Source organism: Capra hircus, chromosome 9 (genome assembly GCF_001704415.2).
Source record: "Capra hircus breed San Clemente chromosome 9, ASM170441v1, whole genome shotgun sequence".
In the NCBI taxonomy this organism is placed as follows: domain Eukaryota; kingdom Metazoa; phylum Chordata; class Mammalia; order Artiodactyla; family Bovidae; genus Capra; species Capra hircus.
This window is the reverse complement of record NC_030816.1, coordinates 68319335-68342027: the sequence shown is the minus strand read 5'-3', so window position 1 is coordinate 68342027 and position 22693 is coordinate 68319335. Positions and strand designations below refer to the sequence as shown.

Genomic DNA, 22693 nt, shown 5'->3' with positions numbered 1-22693 from the left:
TGGGATTTCCCAATGATTTTATTGAGGTAACTTTTCCCAATTTTATACATATATGCATTTATATATACTTAAGAAAGCTAAACAATGTTCTAAGGCACTTGGAATTGTGCACGGCAAAGCATACTATAATATCATACAACTACACAGAGCATAATTTTGCATTTTAAATAACACAAACACCAATACAGAATAAAAAAGATAATACATAGTCTTTCTTTCAGGTTACAATAGTGGAATTACATATACATATGTGTGTATACTTGTAGATATTTATACCCACATACTATAATACAGTACAGGTTTCAGAACAACACACAAAAAAGAGAAACTGTCATGTTAATCAGTATACAGTTCCAGTTATTTACAGTCACAGATATTATACCTGTGTAATATGTAGGGTAAGATCACTCACTGGAAATTAGAAATCAGTCAGCCTGATAACGATCACAGCTTACCATTCTTATCACTTTCACCAAAGCTTGAAATAACAGAAGAATGTATATAGTTCTTTATTTAAACCTCACTGTTACGTAGAAAAAAAAATGACTAGGTTGAATTTTTAGTAGGTACTCAGTCTGGTGAAATTGGTACAGAATGTTTTGAATGCATTGGCACATCTCTAAGCCACAGAAGAAATATTTTTAAAAATAAAAATAAATAATTAGTGCCTCTATTTTTAGTGATGAAAGTGGTTTGACCCTAGATTCATTCAGGTTGTTTATGAATGCTAGTTAGCACTGCCATGGTGACTTCTTCATGTGGAAGCTCTCTAAGCAATGTAATATAGTCAAACTATAACAAAATATCCAGTAAGGGAAAAGCCCCCCAAACTGGCAAGTGGCACAAATGTTATTGGCATTTTAACACAGCACAAAATTGACCTGAGGGTGGAGTGGCGTTCTGCCTCATTTACTCCCTTCAATTTATTCTTAAAAAAAAAATTGGTATTTAACAAGAATTCTTAAGCACCATCTTAAAGTTCACAATACAACCACTTTTATTGGCTGAGTTAGTCTGCTTCAAAAAAGATTTAAGAAATTTTCATATTGAAAAAAAATTATAGTAGCTGACTTAATTTGATCCACTAGTCACAATTCATCCAATTATTTCAAGACACATTTATCATTCAGTTTTGATGATAAAAAGTTACAAAGAGAACAAGTATGTTTATGTATAGTTAATATAATAATACTTCCCCCAGGTAAAACTCGTTTTGTGAATGACTGTCATTGAAGTATGGAGGACAATATGCATGCAATCCAGAGCTCACCCTTCTTTCCTTCATAATTTAGTATTCACAGATCTAAAAGTTAAACTGCATGACTGTCTCTGCAGGGGAAATGCAAGCATTTGCGTGTCAATTAAATGCTTCTTTAACAGGATAAATGAGACTGTTTAGGAACTCATGGGATGCAGCTTACTAGGTGAAACCTAAATGGTGATTTTCAGAGACCACCAGTTTTGTTTATGTGTGGATAGTTAGCAGTCGTGTTTGTGGTTAAGCCATGCAGTGATCCTCATGACACTGACTAGGGCTACAACCAACAGTGTAGTTGTGAGGTAAAATTGTGAGGCAAAAAAAAAAAAAGTGTGCTTCATGTGAACTCTGTCCTTTACATACAGGGACTAACCAAGTGATGATGCCTGTTGGAACTGCCAAGCCTACCCAATAACCTTCTCCATGAAGAACTGGAAAACTAAAGTTGCCATCAGAAGGCTAGATGCGGAAGGCAAGAAAAATGACAGGGAAAAATGATTCAGGGCCCAAAGAAATGCAAGGCAGTCAAGATGAGGTTTTGAGATAGACACTTTTTCCTGTGTCCTCAAATTGCAGTAGACAGTGGTATTTAAGGGAGGTGGCACTGCCCTCCCAGGAGGGCATTTGAACATGGGGGAGGGCTTTTTACTTTTAGTATTTACAACAGTTGGGCATACTACTGGCATTTAGTTAGCAAGGGCCTGGGAGGGTAAACATCTTGCAACGCGTGAGACATTTCTGTAGAACAAAGAACTGCCCAGCTCAAAGGCCAGCAGCAGCCCTACTGAGAAACACGGATGGAGTGCTCTGCTTACATGCACAGCTATGCCAGCTAAATGGCATTGTTTCTGTAGTAAATCCTAGCATGGCTAAAAAATGACCCTTGCATTGAGGGCTGGCCTCCAATGCAAATAGCTGCTATAGGATTCTCTCTCTTTTTTTGGTGCCAGAAATCTTACAGTCTATACAATAGGGTTTCTTAATTTGGGATGACTGTCTTCAAAAAAGCACAAGTGGACTATTTTGGGGTTGTTTTCTAGAAATGCTACTGGTGGTCTGCCATTTCCACAAAGAGTTTAAGCTTATTGGTTACAAAAAGTAAACAAAAGTGAAAATGAGAATGGTTTGGGAGTATTCCACCCTATTTCTACCACCCTTTGATCACTAACAAATTATAATAGCACCTCATGCTGCTCTTTGAAAATTGGGTGTCCTCTATCTGGAGATGTGCTCTCTCTCAGAAAGATGGTCCTATTAATTTGATGATTACTTTTGCTGTTGCATTCGCCTCTAGGAAATAGTTCAGCTGGAAAAGTTCATTCTGCTTTGGCAAGTGAAGTACTGTGACAGACACTTAAACACGCAACAGTGGAAGACTAGCTGGTTCAAGTGGCCAAGGGAAAATTCTGTAAATAAGTCGTTATCTTAGTGGTTCCTTAGTGCTTATAACATTCTCTAACCATGTGAAGAAATTAATTCTTGTCTCAAAATATATATTTTTTCATTAGTAAGGTTAGGCTTCATAATATGATTGTATCTAGGAATGTTTAAGGCTACCATACTGATGAAATGACATAAATTTATGTCTTATACTAGCTTGATTCCATCTTACCTCCTTTGAAGATTTCTCATTAGATGTAAAAGGTGCTGCTGGAACCACTTAAAGAAGTACTCTGACGTTTCTGAAGAGCTGTTTAAATGTGGAGACACTGTATGAGACAGACAAGGTTGCTTTCTTCTATTGTGAAAGCAGTATAATTTGCGACAGTTGTGTCTGCTTCTATTAAGGATAAATACAAAGCCTATTTTGTGTTAAAATGTGGTACACATTAGGATATCTGCATTAGTGCAGATTTTTCTCTTTTAGGTGTAAGCTATTGTATTTTTTTTTTTTTTAAGTGCCAATGCAGCACTGAATTAACCACAGGTTGTAAAACTTGAGTTATGAGTTTTAAGGACTTATCCTCATTTTCAAAATTTGATGATTATTAAGGAGTGTATTCAGTTCCTCTATTTCCTTAAAAAGATTTTCACTGACATTTCACAAGTTTCTCCTAACACAATATATTTACTAATGTAAGAGAAAGATAAGTGATCTCAATCAATATGCTAATATAGGATATGAAAATGAAAGCAGAAAGTCAAATTTTCTGGATAAATCAGATAGAATGTGTTTTTTTCCCCCCTCAATTTGAAACAGCTGTTCAAATATCCAAACTAGTTCTCTACTATGGATTTTAGGAATTATCATAAAGGTAAACTATATTGAACAACAACAACAAAAAAATGCAAGCTATTTCACACATGTAGGAAATTATCAGGCAAGGCTGCCTAAAATTAACACTAATCGTCAGAGAACTAATTTTGTCAGACCATGAAGATAATGCTAAAGCTCATGGCATCTTCTTATTACCTTAACGTTAAGGTTCATTTTCTCTATTTTAAAAAAGATGGAAATGACCACTTTGGTTTTTACAAAACCAAACTAGTCTGTCTAGTTCTTTCGTGCCTGAGCTTTTCTGGAGATGGACTTGTTTTTCTTCCTTAATCATATCTCAGGGACTCAGAAAAAGCACTTACTTCTATGTCAGCCTAATGTCACATATTAAATAGGAAAAACCCTGATTCTGTACTGGAACAACCCAATTCACACACACACATTTATTTTTACAGAACCACAGCTTAATGGCTGGATTGCAGAAATGCTGGCACTAGGCTGATACATAATTCTATGGCGGCTGGTCCACATCCTTGTGTCCTTTCAGAGCTGCTTTGCAAGAGACCTCTGGATGGGCTGCTGATGTGGATATGCAGTGTTTCTGCCTTTTAAAACTAGCTATTAAAACAGAGCTTCATCTGTGAATGTAGCTTAGCTCATAATCCTTCCATTCTTTTTATTTAAAGGATTATCCCAATGAAATAATTCATGGTTTCAATTCTTAAACTAGTAGTGGTTAATATTTTTTTTTTTACTTTTAAATTTTCTTAAAAAAAGAGAAAAGTTTAAAACTTTTCCCTAGACACATCAATCAGTAGAAGAGAAAGTATGGGTAGTTCATAAATCTGACATATCACAGAAGGAAAATAATATATTGAGGACCCAGAATCTCATTTTCTTTTTCAGAGTCTTATTTTTTGTACTAAGTGCATCTCACTATAGGGAATAAAAAATTATATCACATGTACTGCTAGGGGGAAAAAATTGTTCCTTTTATCAACCAAATAGAGACTTTCTATGACATGCATCTTGAGTGATAAAACAGTGATAAATGTCTTATATTTGCCATTTTTATAGGAGCCTTGTGACTAGAAATCAAAACAGTGTTCTAGGATTATAATATAGAAAATTAAAATAACATTATAAGCCTTGGTATTTTTCCTAAGACACTAAAATGACAATAAAACAATACAAAAGGAAAAACATGACTTCAGCAAAAAAAACCTGGAACATAGTTAATATCTATGGCTGGATTTAAACACTATGAAATGAACAAAATTTCAACCAGATTAAAGACACTAGGACATGCAGAAAATTTTTTTCAAAGCAAAAATAAGTTATTCTATCAAAGAAATGACAATAGTGCAAAATTCTAGGTTTATTGTATTAATGCACACAGCTCTGTACAGCAAGAGATGCAATGATGCCAGCTACTTTTCTTAGTTAGAAATGGTCCTGGCTTTTTGTAATAGGCCAAGTGGGATGACATTTTTTATTTCTTACAAATCCAATTTTAAGTGATTCTTTAAAATATAAATGAGTGGCAGGACCCACATTTACCCATTAGATTAAATGTTTGCTTTTGGTTGAATAGAAAATTACAGTTTTCCATACAATGAACCAGAATCACTTCAGAAAATCGTAGTCCAAACTCCAAGAATAAAATAGTCTGTTTAGATCCTGTCTTGTTGTTCTACATCACATGTGTTTTTAACCAAAGGGGCACAAAATAATTGTGAAAGAACAATTAGATGCAAGGTAGTATTTACACGTGGTCATAGGTACTTGGGAGCGGAAGCCACGCTATGCCCATGACTCCATGGAAAATAGCAAGATGACAATAATGGCTTCTTAATGTAAACAATATTGACTGTAGGCTCATGGGGAAATCTTTCGTAACTTTGATTCACTGATCCTTTTGTACTGAAAGTCAGTTCTGTATTTATGGATGCAATTTGCAGACTCTTAAAATACCAAACGAGGTTCTCCTTACTTAACAACTTAGCAGACATTTTCTGTTCTTTTAAGTCTTTGGGTGAGTTTTTTTTTTTTTTAATCCATGTGCTTTATTTTTTTTTAATAGCAGCAATCCAACTTAATGCAGCATGAAAACTAAGTAGTTCTTTCCATTCCCATTCAGAGCCAACTGCTGGCAGAACACCTGTATTTTGCTTAAGTTTAACTTTGGATTCAGACTTTTTAAAAAGGTGCCATGATTGTAGATAGTATCTTCCTTAAATCAAGTAGGACTGTTTCAACTTTGGAGATAATTAAGCTAGGGAAAGACCAAATGATTCGTTTCTAAAGCTTGCTACAGATTTATAGGGTCACATTACATCTTGATTCCCAGTCCTGTTATCCTTGTGGAAGATTGGTATGTTAGGTAAGGAGTATTTAAAAGAATGTAAAGTGTGTATGTATAGCTATGCTACTTGAAGCATGCAACAAAATTTGGGTAAGCATGCTTATTAGAGTCAGTAAAAGCCTCTTGCATTTAAGAAAAAGATACATGAAAACACTCAAACTTATTTCTGGCAACTGGATTCACTGGCACAATGACAAGAAAATAATGGTACTACGCTGTACCAATATAATGGTGAAACAAGAATATTCTTCTGGGATCAGGTCTAAGAAATCCACATTCAGTGATTAAACTCCCAAATTCCTTAATAAGTTCTCAATTACCCAAAGCCTCTTCAAAAATACATTTATGCTTCTATTTCCTTTTTTCATTAACGTAATGAAGTATTTCTCTTGCTTTCTGATTTTCATCACCCCTCCCCCCCCACCCCCACAACCCTTTCCAGTGCTCAGAAATTCCATTCCCCATTCTTTAACCCACACTCTCAAATGTGGTTTTCTGGCAACAGCGATTGTCTTCTGCTCATCTTCTTTGATTAAAACTCCTGATGAAGAATAACTGGCATAAACATGGTGTCCCTTACCATCAATCCACATGCTGGATAGCAGGGTCGCTGAACAGCCGGGATGCTGAACCATCCCCTTTGCTTGTTGGCCCACCCGGGCTGTACAAGTGGGGAGCACTTTCCACACGCTTCCTTCACCACAAGTTAAACAGAAACACATACATTCAAATCCCAGTGCAATATCAGGTTTTCAGGAAGCGAGGCTTCCCCGCAAGATGATCAGTCTGTTTCCCAACAGTCTCATGCTTCATTATGGACGATGAAACCTGAAATACGAAACAGAAACTCTGTGATGTGGTAGAGAAACACAACTCTGTTCAGTGACGTGAATATGGTACAATCATGTTTAGCATCCCCAACCAAATTACTGTTCTCTTAATAAATTACTGTCATAACAGAAGATTATTATACATGTCATGTGGGAAAACAGAGACAGCTCTGCAAAAGATGCTGGTTTTATCATCCGAGATAGAGAGTAATCAATACACAAAAACATCACTATCTTGAGGGTCATGTTCTAACCTATATTGAACAAAGTGAGATGTTTCACAAAGGATTTGGTTACACCTGAACTGTCATTACAAAAAGGAAAACACCATCATGTAGACAATTTCACTAGCTTCAGCTTCTCTTCACTTGCCATTGAAGACTCCAAATGTACTTTCTATACCTGAATTTTCAAACACCTCCCAGGCATTTCCTTACAAATGTTCCACAGGCAACATGCTAAGCATGTATACAACAAATTATCTTTCCTTGTGAACCTGCCTTTATGCTTTCTATCTTGTTAAATGTTATACCTTTAAAAATACTTTCAGTCTAGAAGCCTAAGATTGCAATGTTCTCCCTTTCACCCTCCACATCTCATTAGTCACCAAGTCCTGCCCCAACTGCCTGTCTCTGGATTCATTCAAGCCTTCACCACCTTTTGCTGAAATTACTAACGATACTAACAGCATGCTAGCTAGCTGGCTGGATTCATGCCCCTCCATGAGAGTTCCTAAACAGTCCTTGTGATTTTGTAGCCCTCTGCTTTTGAACATGTTCCTCTCTAATACTGCAATCACTCCCTTCATTTTCCATATATATTTTCATATCTAAGATCAAAGTTAAAAGCCATCTTCTCCAGAAGCCCTTATCTGATTCACTTCTTCAGCCTACTTCTGTGATTCCACAATTATGCAATTCTACTTGGTATTTCACTTATCTTGCCTATTCTCATGTTCATTTGTTCAAGTAAAATCTAATGTTCATCTGCCCAGACTCCAAATTAATTTCCTGCTCAGGCTCATAGACTGGGAGATCAAATCTATGCTCCACACTGTCACTGGCACTATTACCATAAATACTGACCCAATCATCCTAGATCTTTGTTACTATCATTGCACTGTTCCCCACTATTGATAAAATTGAAATTTCTTAAAGTGATGGCTGAGGCTTTTCAGGGTGTGGCCCAACCCATGTTTCTAACTTCACAACCACTCCCTAAATTCCAATCACTTGCCCTCCTAAAGGCTCTCCACTTTTTCCTTTACCCTTATCTTTCCTCCCATCTCCATCTCCTACAATCTTCCTCTGTGAGTCCTCAAACTCCTTTTTCCTCCACCTCTCAGAAAAGTAATAAATGCTCCTATTCTGTGTACCCACAATATTTGGTTTATACCAGTCACTGATCATTGTGTGTGTGTGTGTGTGTGTGTGTGTGTGTGTGTGTGTGTGTATGGGTGTATCTCCTTTTAGACCGTGAGATGCTGAGAAAAGACTTGGGCTTACTTTCATATACTCATAGAATACAATATCTAGTGTATGGTATTACTTAATAAATGTTGCTATGTTGAATCAAGCATTAAAAATGAAAAATTAAAGACATAAGAACAGATGAAACAAGATTGGCTATAAGTTGATAACTGGAGCTATATGAAGGATGTACGGAGCCTGTGACATGACGTTACTTCGGCATGTTCGACAGAAGTCAAAATAAAATAGGTTATACCAAGTTTTCCAAAATGAGCAAACACGTTGTGATTCAAGTAGGGATGTGTCCACCGTGAGTTCAATTCTTGACTCTATTCTGTCCACAACCTTGGGCAGGTGTGTGAACCTCCATGTTCTACAGTGTTACACAGGGACAACATGACTGTTTCAGTTGCCTGAGCTTTATTCCTGCCCTCTGATCATGCAAAATCCTTGCCACCTCAGGCCTCTTGCAGCAGCTCTCCCCGCTACATTAGCTGATACCCTTAGGGGAAGTGTTTTTCTCTCCCCAAACAGTGCTGACAACTTCCTCTTGTCATTTAAATCACAGAGTAAGTTTAATTTCCTCAAGAGACCCCGTTCATAGCCATTCTATCCATATCTACCCTCACTCTTGGCACAGTGTCCTGTTAACGTTTTTTTTTTTCATAGCACTTAGCACTGTCTGAAATGATCTTTTTTTTTTTTTTTTCATAGCACTTAGCACTGTCTGAAATGTCTAGGGACTTCCTGGGTGGTCCCACGGCTAAGACTCCGTGCTACCAATGCAGGGGATCTAGGTTTGACCCCTGGTCAGGGAACTAGATCCCATGTGCCGCAACTAAGACCCAACATAGCCAAGTAAATAAATATTTAAAATAAAAAAGAGCACCCACCCTTTTAAAAAGAAAAGAAATGATTATTGTCAACTTGTTCATTTACTTGCTAACGGTCTGTCTCCCTCACTACAACACAAGCATGTGCGAGTGAGGACTTTGACATGTTCTAAACTCCTAGGGTCCAGCAAAGTATGACTCACTCTGTGCTCCATAAATACTTGCTAACACATGAACGATTGAGTACATATATACAGGTGCACTTGGTTATTTGATTACTTGTTCTGTAAGTAATTCTATGTAACTGAAGAGTTTAATCATGAGATTCACTTAACATTAATTATAGGAAAGTGAAGTCGCTCAGTCGCGTCCGACTCTTTGCGACCCCGTGGACTGTAGCCTACCAGGCTCCTCCATCCATGGGATTCTCCAGGCGAAAATACTGGAGTGGGCTGCCATTTCTATAACTGAGCAATATACTAATCCATGATAACCCATTGCTGTCTAGGAAGAGTCAACTATAACCTGAAGAAAAACTATGGAAATTGTATAAAAATGTCTCAAGAGCAATCGAAAACCTCTTAAAATCAAACATATAAAATGTGAAAGAAAGGCAGATAATAATAATACCTAACAATTAAATTTGGTGCCCCTAGCAGTAAAGAATCTGCCTGCCAATGCAGGAGACATGAGATGAGGGTTCTAGCCCTAGGTCGGGAAGATCCTCTGGAGGAGAAAATGGCAACCCACTCCAGTATTCTTGCCAGGAAAATTTCTATGGACAGAGGAGCCTGACAGCCTACAGTCTATGGGGTTGCAAAGAGTCACACGTGACCGAGCACACACATTAAATTCTACTATGTGTAATCTTCAAAATAATCCTAGAGGTAAGTACTCCTGTATCCTTGTTGTACAGATGTAGAAACTGAGGCACAGGCACAGCGATGCTCAGTCATGTACTCAAGGCAGACAGCTTGAAGGCCAGGCTCTAGACTCTGTATTCCTAACCTATCTGAGACTATGAGATTAAAACATGTCTATCTATGCATGCGTGCATCCTAAGTCTCTTCAGTTGTCATCCATGCTTTCATTCAAAGGGTACTTTTGTTGCTCTCTGGGTAGAATGGAATGGAAAACATAATCAGTTGGATTTCTACATTCACCAGTTTTGATCAATTCTGACCAGAGAAAAATCTTGGTCCATATTTCTAGGCTACACTTTGATTGTTACAGTTGTCTCAAACACATTTGCCTTTTGCCACACAGCGAACTAGATGAAAATGGGCTCAGCACAAACTTTCTCAATTACCAGAAAAAGCCAGGCCAGTGATGCCCTCGGGTGGGGGGCGGCAGGGAGAGCGAAACGAGAAGCAGGACAGAGGAGCACCACCCACACCACGAGGAGGGAGGAGGAGCACCGGGAGCCCTGAATACACAAACATACCGCACCTGCAGGATCTTCACACCCTGACCGAGCAAAGATCCCTCTTTGCTGGATTCATTTCCACCCCCCCCCCCGGGAATTAAATATAAATTCATCCAACTTAGCAATTTTCTAAGGTCTCTCCAAATTTGCAGGACCAATCATTCCACAGTGTCCTAATCTTCACTTGGCCTTGGGTTCCAAGAACAAGTGTGGGGAAGACACAAGAGGCTTTCTCTTCAATCAGTAATGTCTCTGGGAGGAAGACGGTAAATTAAGAATAGGGTTGGGTGAGACCTCCCAATGCAAGGGCCCTGGGTTCGATCCCTCGTCAGGGAACTTAGATCCTGCATGCTGCCACTAAGATCCGGTGCAGCCAAATAATAAATAAATAAATATTTAAAAAGAAATTGGGTTGGGCAACAATGGGAGTAGCCAGTGGACCAGATAAGATTTAGCACCTTTTAAAACCCAGCATTTTCCTGGAAAGTGTCTTGCTTTTAATTTCCAAAAATTAGCAGGACACTACAATTTTTTTGTGTGTTTTTCTGCAGACACTATTTGCCCATGGATCCCATTACAGAATGAGTTCACAGACTGGATTTTGTTGGAAAGTCAGGCCATCAGCATAGCGTCTAGACTGGGGAGAAGACGACAACTAACCAATACTCTGAATGCAGTAATATGCTGACAAAGCTGGGGGGTCAGAACTGTAACCTCTCCTTATAAGCACTGCCCAGATCTGGTCAAAATACCCATATATTTCCTTATACTATCCAATCAGAAAGGAACATTTATATCCTGTTTAAATTAGGCATCTTATCTTCAAAATCCACTCCAACATTTTATGGTTAGAGGTGCTGAAAATGCAAAATTATTCTTAAGTTTGGTACCGCTCAGTGGTTTGCATTCATTTTGAGGTACACGAAGTTCAGCTTTACCTCCGGGGAAGTTTGCCTACCTGACAGAATGACAGCTTGGCTTTAGGCTTCAAGTTGATGAAGCAATAAATAGCATTACTGTGCCCTCACGATACTTAAGCTTTTCATCTACCCTTTTTTCAGAACTTTCCTGAAACTCAAACTTGGAAGCTATATTTTCTTCGCGTTAAAAACGTCAATAATTTTTTTTCTTATATTCATAGTTTTGAGAGAGAGTGAATAGGAGCAAAAAACTAACTTTAAGTCATGGAATTCAGGTAAAAATAACTCTTTCCCATAATGGCTCCTCCACAAATACATAAAAATTTCTTCACCTTCCTATAAATTCAGTTCAGACAATATAAAATATGAAATGTCTCTCTAAGTGTAAAACATTACTTTCCTGTACTCTCCTAGTTGATATTTTCAGAAATCCTGAGTAATTAATTTCCTCTTTATTTAAAAGGGTTAAATGGTCAAGGCACATACAGTTATGTTAAACAAATGAGGACGTTCTCCTAGACCACTGCTCCTTGTTCAACTGAAGTCAGATCACATGCTGGATGGGAATTCGTGAGTCCGAATACGAAGCCATGCTTGCAACTCTGGGGGTCTAAGCGACATTTTGCAATTCTTTTCAGTTTCTGTCCAGGCAGCAAGGAAATGGAGCCCTCAAGAGAGTATCTCTACAGAAGCAGCCTTCTCATTCTCTGTGGTGGTAGTGGTTTAGTTGCTAAATCATGTCTGACTCTTGTGACCCATGGACTGTAGCCTGCCAGGATCCTCAGTCCATGGGATTCTCCAAGCAAGAATACTGGAGTGGTTTGCCATTTCCTTCTCATTCTCTGCGGAGGGCCCTTAATTAAATTTTTTTTTTTTTTTTAAATTTTTGGCCACACTGCACAGCATGTGAGATCTTAGTTCCCTGACCAGGGATCGAACCCTTGCTGCCTGAGCGGAAGCACAGAGTCTTAACCACTGGACCACGACGGAAGTCACTGGATTAATGTTTATTGAGGTCACAAGTATAGTTCTTGCCATGTCGCATTTTGATAAGCCTGTGTAGAAAGCTCAAAGGGTAGTTTAATTTATCTGTAAATCTACATAGGCTATAATAGCTCAAGATGTCACAGAATGAGATAATTACCGTATTAAAAAAATATTTACTTATCTGGCTGCACCAGGTCTTAGTTGCAGTATGCAGTATTTTAGTTGTGGCATGTGGGATCTAGTTCCTTTACCAGGGACTGAACCTGATTTCCCTGCATTAGGAGTACAGAGTCTTAACCACTGGACCAGCAGGGAAGTCCCTAGATAATTACTTTAAACACACACACATGCACAAACACACTTCTCAACATAACTACATTAGGGAAACTTGAAAAGTAGAGAAAAACTCCCTATAGGTCCACTCTAGGACACACCATTAAGAGTTGTTTTTTTTCCCTTAAGACTTGGCATTACTTATTTTTATCTATCTATTCATTTATTTATTTTTATTGAAGTAGAATTGATTTATAATATTGAGTGTGTTTCAGGTGTACAACAAATAGATTCAATCATATAAAGACTTTTTTCAGACTATTTTCCATTATAGGTTATTAAAAGATACTGAATATAATTACTTATGTTATATAGTAAATTATTGTTATCTAGTTTATGTATAGTAGTTTATATATATTAATTCCACACTCCTAATTTGTCCCTTCTACCCTTTTTCCCCTTTGGTAACTACATGTTTGTTTTCATGTCTGAGTTTGTTTCTGTTTTGTATATAGGTTCATTTGTATTTTTTAGATTTTGCATATAAGTGATATCAGATAATATTTGTCTTTCTCTGTCGGACTTACTTTACTTAATAGGATATTCTCTAGGGCCATCCATGCTGCTACAAATGGCAATATTTCATTCTTTTTATGGATGTTTTAATGTTATGTCCCAATCTTTCTCCTATGCATCTGAATTTTAAAACAAACCACTGCTACATACGTATACTTTAGTCAGTATCTGGATTTCTCCACTCAACATTATGCCAGTAATCTCTTGAGGCCCATTTTGATTCTAAGAGTTATCAATTTAATGATTCTTTGCTTAATATATTAAGCAAATAATATAGAAACTAATAAAATTATATAAGGGGCTTCCCAGATGGCTCAGTGGTAAAAGAAACCTCCTGCAATGCAGGAGATGTGGGTTTGATCTCTGGGTCAGGAAGATCCCCTGGAGGAGGAAATGGCAACCCACTCCAGTATTCTCGTTGGCAAAATCTCATGAACAGAGGAACCTGGCAAGCTTCCATCCCAGAGCGTCAGACACACTGAGCAGCTGAGCACCCAAGGCACATACATGCACCCACAGAGAATTATACGTATGAAAGCATTATTTTGCACACTCTAAAAATGTTCTTGTTTACAAAATTCGATGTTTATTTTTTAAAGCAATATTCTCTCTTGATTATAAGTCTGATACATGTTGACATTTTAAAAAATTTGGAAAACAGAATATTCAAAGGTTACAACTAGTCATAGATCCTACCATTCAGCTGTAACCATTTTAAAGTTTAGTTTTTTATGTAAAGTCTTTTCAAACAATTTACATGTCTTTATAATTTAAAGAATTACTTTGAAATTGTAGAAATCCCATTTACTTTGGAAAGGGAAGTGGGTTTTCTTTGCCATGGTGATTTCTTTCCAGAATGCACTGGCCCTATTTAATAGTCCAGTGCTCTTCAAATGGTCTTTTGGGGTTTGAACAGTGGACCAGGTGGGCAGCTGCTGGGGTGGGGAGAAATGCAGCTGGACAAGCTGAAAATGTTCTAAAGAACAGAGGTTAGAGCTTGGTACCTTGCAAGCCAAAGGATGAACTCTTATACGGGCCACTTATCCTCATGCTTCTCATATGGCCCTAGAATGTGTTTCAATTTCAAGAGCTATCTGGAGAAACAGAGAATCAGATGAAGGAGTGGACCTTTCCACTCTAGATGGATGGGCTACAATCCATCTTCAGGTCAAGCGTTCAGAGAACGTACTCATGACGGAGTTTTTAGAAGTGTCTTCGTGGTACACCAATAGCAGGCATGTCACGGTAGCAGTGCCAGCACACTACTCAGGAAAAACCACCATGCTGGAAACCTCACTGATAGAAAGACAACTTCGGAAATGGATCCTTCATTTTTTTAAAATTTAAAACCATGTTCAACAAGGTGATACATTCTCATGTTTCAAAAATCCAAAAGGTTCAGAAGGGTAAGTAGTGTCGTCTCCCCACCGTGCCTGGCCCCTAGTCATCTAATTTCCCTCCTAGAGACAACCAATGTTACCAGCTTTTTATGACTCTCTCCGGAGATACAGAGCTAAGGAAGGGAATGGGGAATGTGGGAATGGGTCCTCCTAGAGTTGACTAACACATCACTATGTGGGAGATTATCTCTGGATAAAGAGGTGCCTGGACAGACGAAGCAGTGCTGTCTCAATCCTTTTATTAACCATCCTAAATCCGCAGGCAGCTAATAGGTTTAGATTTTGAAGGGAAGGCTTCCTCTTATAAGCAGATAACGCCTGGCACTAATGAGAAAGGCTAATAATTGAGTTGCTCTATGTCGGGTTCCATTTAAAGAGCCAGGTCATGATTCATGCCGTGTTTATTCCCTCTAAGGATGGCTGGGGCTAAGAGCACCATAATCTTCCATATGAGCAATTTTCTAAACGTAAAACATTATCATATGTTTGTATTATTTTGATAAGACTCAGCAGCATTTACCAAACCTCTTACTGTTTAAAGAAATACTGAAAACAACTTGAAAATCATAAGTATTATTTTTATAAGTTTCAGAGCCTAAATATCTCAACCATAATGTAACACTAATGATGTAATATAAATTAATGGAAAAATACCAGGAGACATTTGCTTTACTGCCAAGTTTTAAAGAATACCTAAGCCCGGAATATTCATCTCAGTGATATGAACACTTTTTCCTTCTCTGGAAATTTAATTTTCTAGAAAATGGAACTGTAATTGACTTGTGTGTGCTTAGTTGCTCAGTCATGTCCGACTCTTTTCGACCCCATGGACTGTAGCCTGCCAGGCTCCTCTGTCCATGGGGATTCTCCAGGCTAGAATATTGGAGTGGGTTGCCATGCCCTCCTCCAGGGGATCTTGCCAACCCAGGGACTGAACCCAAGTCTCCTGCATTGCAGACGAATTCGTTACAGTCTGAGTCACCAGGGAAGCCCAAGCATACTGGAGCGGTAGCCTATCCCTTTTCCAGGGGATCTTCCTGACCCAGGAATCAAGCGGGGGTAGGGCGGGGGGTCTCCCGCATTGCAGGCAGATTCTTTACCAGCTGAGTTACCTGGGAATTATATTTGTTTCAGATATACAACATAAGTGATTCAGTATTTTTATACATTATGAAGTGATCACTATGATAAGTCTGTTACCATTTATCACTGTAGAAAGTTATTACAATATTATTGACTGTATTTCCTCTGCTGTACATTACTTTGCTGTACATTACTGGTAGTTTGTACCTCTTAATCCCCTTCATCTAATTCACCCACTCCTCCACCAATGTCTTCAAAGACATTTTAAAGAGTGTTAACCACTATATTGTGGGAAATACTTTTAAAGCTTACATTCATATCAGCTGTTACCAAAAACAAAACAAAACAAAACCCATTGCAGATACCATCACACCCTGATGTAAGGCTGCTTTACAGAGGCTGTTTCTAGTTTTGGGATCAGTATTTGCTTTCCAGAAAGATCTACCATGGTATTCTTCATGTAATCATCTGTCCCAGTAACTTTGTTTTTTTTTTTTTTTTAAACAATGTAAGTTTCAAAGTAAGGAGATCAAATCAGTCAATCCTAAAAAAAAAATCAACCCTGAATACTCATTGGAAGGACTGATGCTGAAGCTGAAGCTCCAGTACTTTGTCCACCTGATCACTGGAAAAGACCCTACTGCTGGGAAAGACTAAAGGCAAAAGGAGAAGAGGGCAGCAGAGGATGATATGGTTGGATAGCATCACTGACTCAAAACATGAACCTGGGCAAACTCTGGGAGATAGTAAGGGACAGGGAGGCCTGGCATGCTGTAGTCCATGGGGTTGCAAACAGTAGGACACCACTTAGTGACTGAACAACAACAGGCTTCAAAGATTTGACTGACATGCAAATTCTTTGAAAAATCTTATAGAACATCTGTTATGTATATATAGCAAAGGGGCTTCCCAGGTGGCTCAGTGGTAAAGAATCCACCTGTCAAAGCAGGAGATGCAAGAGATGGGTTTGATCCCTGGGTTGGAAGATCTTCTGGAGTAGGAAATGGCAACCCACTCCAAGATTCTTGTAGTGGTAAAGAAGCTTGCCTGGAAGATTTCATGGACAGAGGAGCCTGGCAGGCTTTAGTCCACGGGGTGGCAAAGGAGTCAGACACAACTGAGCACACACACACACACATATAGCAAAGCTCTTAAACCCATACGAGAGAAATAAACAGAACACCTATGAAGTACGGGGGTCAGACTATATGATCACTCAAGCCTCTTCCAGTTTTAGCGGCCTGTGAAACTGAAGTGTGTTGGCAGGAAAAATGGTAGGACTATAGTGAGCTTCTGTGGCATCAGTAAAAATCAGATTCCTTTCTAAGCTATGCCTTCTAAAAACTGAGCTTCTACCCTTTCTAAGCTATGTCTACTGTGAGTCCTAAGTAGACATGTCTGTGCCCACACTGACTTTCACCAGCATCTGTTCTGGGCATAAAACTTCAACTGAGTCTCTTTAAGAGCAGAATAAATGATGCTGACGCTTGTTTTTTGGACCAGAATATAAAACTAAGAAAAAAACCAAAACACAGCCGTCTAGAATGATTTAGACTTCTTTGGAAGAAAACAAACAAAAAAAGGGACTTAATTTCAGAAATGTTCACTAGATGGTGTTGTGCTAACCTATATTTTTTAAAAAATTAAACTGTGATGAAATACATGTAACATAAAGTTTACCATCTTACTCATTTTTAATTTGCACAACTGCATACCTACCTGGTAAACTGTCGACTCTCTTCATGAACTTCCATTTCTGTGCTTTTAAATTCATTTAGTTCTTTCCTTATTGCTGCCTAAGTAGGAAATAATAGATAAACAGAATTTCTAGTTAGAGCACACATTTCCTCAGCATATATAGAATCAATGAAGCAGACATTCTTTTATGAAGTATCTTGAAGAAAGGAATTTCAAGTTCCTACCTCTAAAGATGGGATAAATGTAGTATCGATACTACAGCCAAACAAAAACCAGGACAGATCTCTGCAAGTGTCACTGACAAGGCAGAGAGGAAGGGGGCCTTTGCCAAACCCACCCTGGGGCCTGATCTATGAGTCACACACCCACTGCATCCTCGATGACCACAAGGATAGTACAGGTCATGAGTTTTTCTGAGAAACAGTATCATTTTCCTATGAAAGTTCTGCATTTCATACCACCCACAGCAGCATGGCTTTGACAAGCTGCCACAGAGCTACAGAGAAGGCAACTGCTCTTTATTCTTTGGTATTGAAAGTTTAGACAATTAGAATTAAACATTTCAGCACAGCACTTAAAGCCACTCAAAGAAAATATCTAAGAGAATGCTGTTTCCATTATTATTTATTGAATACATCATCCAAGCCATGTACATGCTGGGGTTGGAAGAGATGCTTACAGGTTGAAAAGCTGAGATACTCATTCAAATGTGAACACCGGTTATCACTAACAATACTGGCTAGATCATGGATGGTTTTTTGGTTTCAATTTTATGCTTATCTTTACTTTCTAATTTTTCTATGAAGAAGATTTTTTTTTTTTTGGCTGCTTGAGATCTTTGTTGCTGGGAGTGGGCAGATTGCTCTAGCTGTGGCAAGCAGGGGCTACTCTCTGGTTGTGGTATACAGGCTTCTCATTGTGGTGGCTTCTCTTGTTATGGAGCATGGGCCCTAAAATGCACAGGCCCAGTAGTTGCAACTCACGGGCTTAGTTGCTCTGAACCATGTGGAGTCTTCCTGCAACAGGGATCAAACCAGAGTCCCCTGCATTGGTAGGCAGATTCTTTACCACTGAACCACCAGGGAAGTCCTTATGAAGAAGTTTTGTAAATGAAAAAATACTCATAAAAGCATCCTCAGAACCTCTGAGAAATGGACTTCTCAGCTGAAACACAGAATGAAGTTACAAACCACGGTGATAAGAAAATCTACTTTGTGATTGGGGGGCTTTCCCACTAACTCATCAGGTAAAGAATCCACCTACAATACAGGAGACACAGGACATGCAGGTTTGATCCCTGGGTCAGAAGGATCCCCTGGAGGAGGAAATGGCAACCCACTCCAGTTCTCTTGCCTGAAAAATCCCACGGAACCTGGCTGGCTACAATCCAAAGGGTCGAAAAGAGCTGGACACGGCTGAATGACAGAGCCCAGAATACACACTTTGTGGTTGGAAAATGATGTATTTTAGAAAAGGAAAAAAAAAAAAAACAGAAGAAATCCCTGAGGCTTCTCTCTGGCTTTCTCTCATCGCTAGCTATCACTCTGCAATATATAAGCTTTTCCCCAATGCTGTTTTCAATCTTATGTTTAAATCCTACAGTCACAGATTGTTTTTCTCTCCAAATCTATTCCTCAGTCCCTGTAGTTTCTATGAGGAACCTGAGGCTGGGAACTGTGGCCATGGTCCTTGCCACTGGCTTTTGAAAGAGGATGAATCCAGTAGAGAAACATTTCAGGGCCCAAGTCCCCTGTGATAAGAGTACATATCTTGTTTCACAAATGAGATCAACAGTAAGGACACTGTTCTTTACTCACTGTAAAAACTGATACCCAGAACCAGGAGCTAAAATAGTGAAGAATGGGGCTTCCCTGATGGTCCAGTGGCTAAGAATCCACCTCACAATGCTGGGGACACCGGTTTGATAGCTAGTCTGGGAAGATCCCAAATGTCAAGGGGCAACTAAGCCTGCATGCCACGACTGCTGAAGCCCACGCTTAGAGCCTGTGCTCTAAAACAAGAGACGTCACCACGAGAATCTTGTGCACTGCAAGGAAGAATGGACCCCACTCACTGCAACTAAAGAAAGGCTGAGTTCATTTCAGCTCATTTCAGTCGCTCAGTCGTGTCCGACTCTTTGCGACGCCATGAATCGCAGCACGCCAGGCCTCCCTGTCCATCACCAACTCCCGGAGTTCACTCTGATTATGTCCATCGAGTCAGTGATGCCATCCAGCCATCTCATCCTCTGTCGTCCCCTTCTCCTCCTGCCCCAATCCCTCCCAGCATCAGAGTCTTTTCCAATGAGTCAACTCTTTGCATGAAGTGACCAAAGGACTGGAATTTCAGCTTTAGCATCACTCCTTCCAAAGAAATCCCAGGGCTGATCTCCTTCAGAATGGACTGGTTGGATCTCCTTGAAGTCCAAGGGACTCTCAAGAGTCTTCTCCAACACCACAGTTCAAAAGCATCAATTCTTCGGCCCTCAGCCTTTATAGTCCAACTCTCACATCCATACATGACTACTGGAAAAACCATAGCCTTGACCAGACAGACCTTAGTCGGCAAAGTAATGTCTCTGCCTTTGAATATGCTGTCTAGGTTGGTCATAACATTTCTTCCAAGGAGTAAGCATCTTTTAATTTCATGGCAGCAGTCACCATTTGCAGTGATTTTGGAGCCCCCCAAAAATAAAGTCTGACACTGTTTCCACTGTTTCCCCATCTATTTCCCATGAAGTGATGGGACCAGATGCCATGATCTTCGTTTTCTGAATGTTGAGCTTTAAGCCAACTTTTTCACTTTCACTTTCATCAAGAGGCTTTTTAGTTCCTCTTCACTTTCTGCCATAAGGGTGGTATCATCTGCATATCTGAGGTTATTGATATTTCTCCCGGCAATCTTGATTCCAGCTTGTGTTTCTTCCAGTCCAGCATTTCTCATGATGTACTCTGCATAGAAGTTAAATAAGCAGGGTGGCAATATACAGCCTTGACATACTCTTTTTCCTATTTGGAACCAGTCTGTTGTTCCATGTCCAGTTCTAACTGTTGAGCGCAACACCAAAAACCCAACGTAGCCAAAAAAGAAACATATTTAAAACAGCAAAGACTCTCTATACTCATCACCAATTAACATCTATCAAAAAGCTTCCCTTCGTCTACTCAAGTGTCCACTGATAGATGAATGGATAAAGAAGATACAGTATATGTACATACATATAGTATGTATGTATACTATACTACATATAGTATGTATGTATACTATACTACATATAGTATGTATGTATACTATACTACATATAGTATACGCACACACGTATACACACACACACAATGGAGTATTACTCAGCCATAAAAATAATGAAATCTTGCCATTTGCAACAACATGGATAGACCTAGAGGGTACTATGTTGAGTGAACTAAGTCAGACAGAGAAAAATAAAGTATGATGATTCATTTATACGTGGAATCTAAAAAAACAAATGAACAGATATAACAAACAGGAAACAGATGCATGGATGCAAAGAACAAACTGGTGGCTGCCAGGGGTAAGAGGGGTAGGAAGAAGGATGAGTAAAATAGGTGAGAGAGATTAAGAGGTACAAACTTTCAGTTATAAAATAAATGAGTCATAGGGATATAATGTATAGCACAGGGATACAGTCATTATTATTGTGACGACTCTGTACGGAGACAGATAGGCCCTCTTACTTCAAGTCCCACACTCTTTCTAATAAAATGAACTCCAGGGTCTATGTCATCCACATAACTGTCTCAGATCTCTACACTATGTGTGCTGGTTATAATTAGAAATGCCGAGTCAATTACAGGCAGTGAATATGATAGGAAATTACAGGGGCTGGTTATTTGAAAAGATACATCAGGAAGATGTGACTCTAGGCAGTTAAAGGAATGCAATACTCATTTAAAAAATCTACTGAAGAAAGACCACGGCTTTGTTCCACAAGTTACTCCCTCTTATCATTTAAAGTTTCCTGAGAGAGTTTTGAAAGGAAAAAAAAAGTAATTAAATGTCCTTTATGTTAGGGAAATGCATGGACAATAATCTTAACTCCTTTCTATAAAAATGAGACCAGAATTGAAGTCTAATAACTATTCACATAAGTATAAATGGCACTGATATTTTTTTGAGTTGTTTTTTTGTGTGTGTTTGTCTGTTTTTGGCCTCACTCTGCAGCATGTGGGATCTTAATTCCCTGACCAGGGATAACTTGTGCCTCCTGCATTGAAAGCATGGAGTCTCAACCACAGGACCACCAGGGAAGTCCTGGGACTGATATATATATATATTTTTTGAAAGATAATGGGACAGGAAGAGGTAGGCAGAGTTAGTGGGATTGGAGCCTGAATGGTGCTGAGTTCTATCAACCATGGGAAGTCATTCAGCCAAAACTAGGTATTTCTAAGATAGAAACAAATCAAGCCCACAGAAGACAGTACTGGCACCAAGTAGTAATTTTTGGTACCATGAGAATTATGAAAGGACAAACGAAAAAAACAAAAAAGACTGGAACTAGGTTTAAAACTGATGACTGGTTACTTGTGATGACTGGTAACAGAACATCTATTTATCCCTCCCAGTCCACTCAAGGGTCAGCCTGGCCAGAGGCAACAGGTGATTTGCTGAATACACAGACCTTGCTGCTTTCTCAAATAACATAATCTGTGAAGCCACGATGAACTAGAACTCCCATCATTTTCATGTCTTTTGTTTATTTCTTTGATAAAAATCTGATATTTAACATGGAGAGGATTTCTTGACTACTCATCAAGATCAATGCCATGGGTAGGTAAGTATACTCAGCTGTCTGGGTAAGCACGAACAAGCCAAAGAATATCTCCATATGGCATTAAAATCTCAGTCTTTCCTAGGACCTGTTTAGACACTGTATCCCTGGAAGGGTGGTATGTTCTATTCATTCTTATGTTCCCAGCATTTAAGATAATACTTAATATATTAGGAGGTTTTTAATAAATGACTACTAGGTAACTTGTTGGACAAACCCATGTATCATCTGAAAAATTCTGGATTCTCTTTCATTGGATACATTTAGACTAGACTGTAAACTGAGGCTTCAATGAGTAGTGAAAATGTCACCAGTGGGGAACAAAGCTTCAATTATCAAGCCTGACCATGAATGTAATACTGGTAAGAGTTACCATTTATTGATGAGCTGAAACTTCACAAATAACCTACCTAATTCTTAAGATAGATCTAATTGGATCTACTTTACTAGTGAGGAAACCCAAGTTAAATGCCTTGGCCAAGGTCAAACATCTACCAAGTGGCCAAGCAGGAATTTAATCCATAAGCACCCAGCTCTAAAGCCTGCC

The 22693-nt window shown here is 38.8% G+C and overlaps 1 protein-coding gene across 3 annotated transcripts in view; it reads right to left on the bottom strand.

Moving 5' to 3' along the window:
- PHACTR2 (phosphatase and actin regulator 2) overlaps window positions 1-22693 on the bottom strand; it is a 144098-nt gene continuing 121405 nt past the window's right edge. For 2 of the 3 annotated variants that reach the window (XM_018053285.1, XM_018053286.1), the window contains 2 exons: window positions 17358-17434; window positions 1-6669 (listed from right to left, as the gene is read on the bottom strand). In XM_018053285.1, coding sequence (XP_017908774.1) covers window positions 6654-6669; window positions 17358-17434 — 93 coding nt within the window. In that variant the 3' untranslated portion in view covers window positions 1-6653. Of the gene's footprint in view, window positions 6670-17353; window positions 17435-22693 lie in introns of those variants that run through there. The other variant, XM_018053287.1, reaches the window with a different exon arrangement.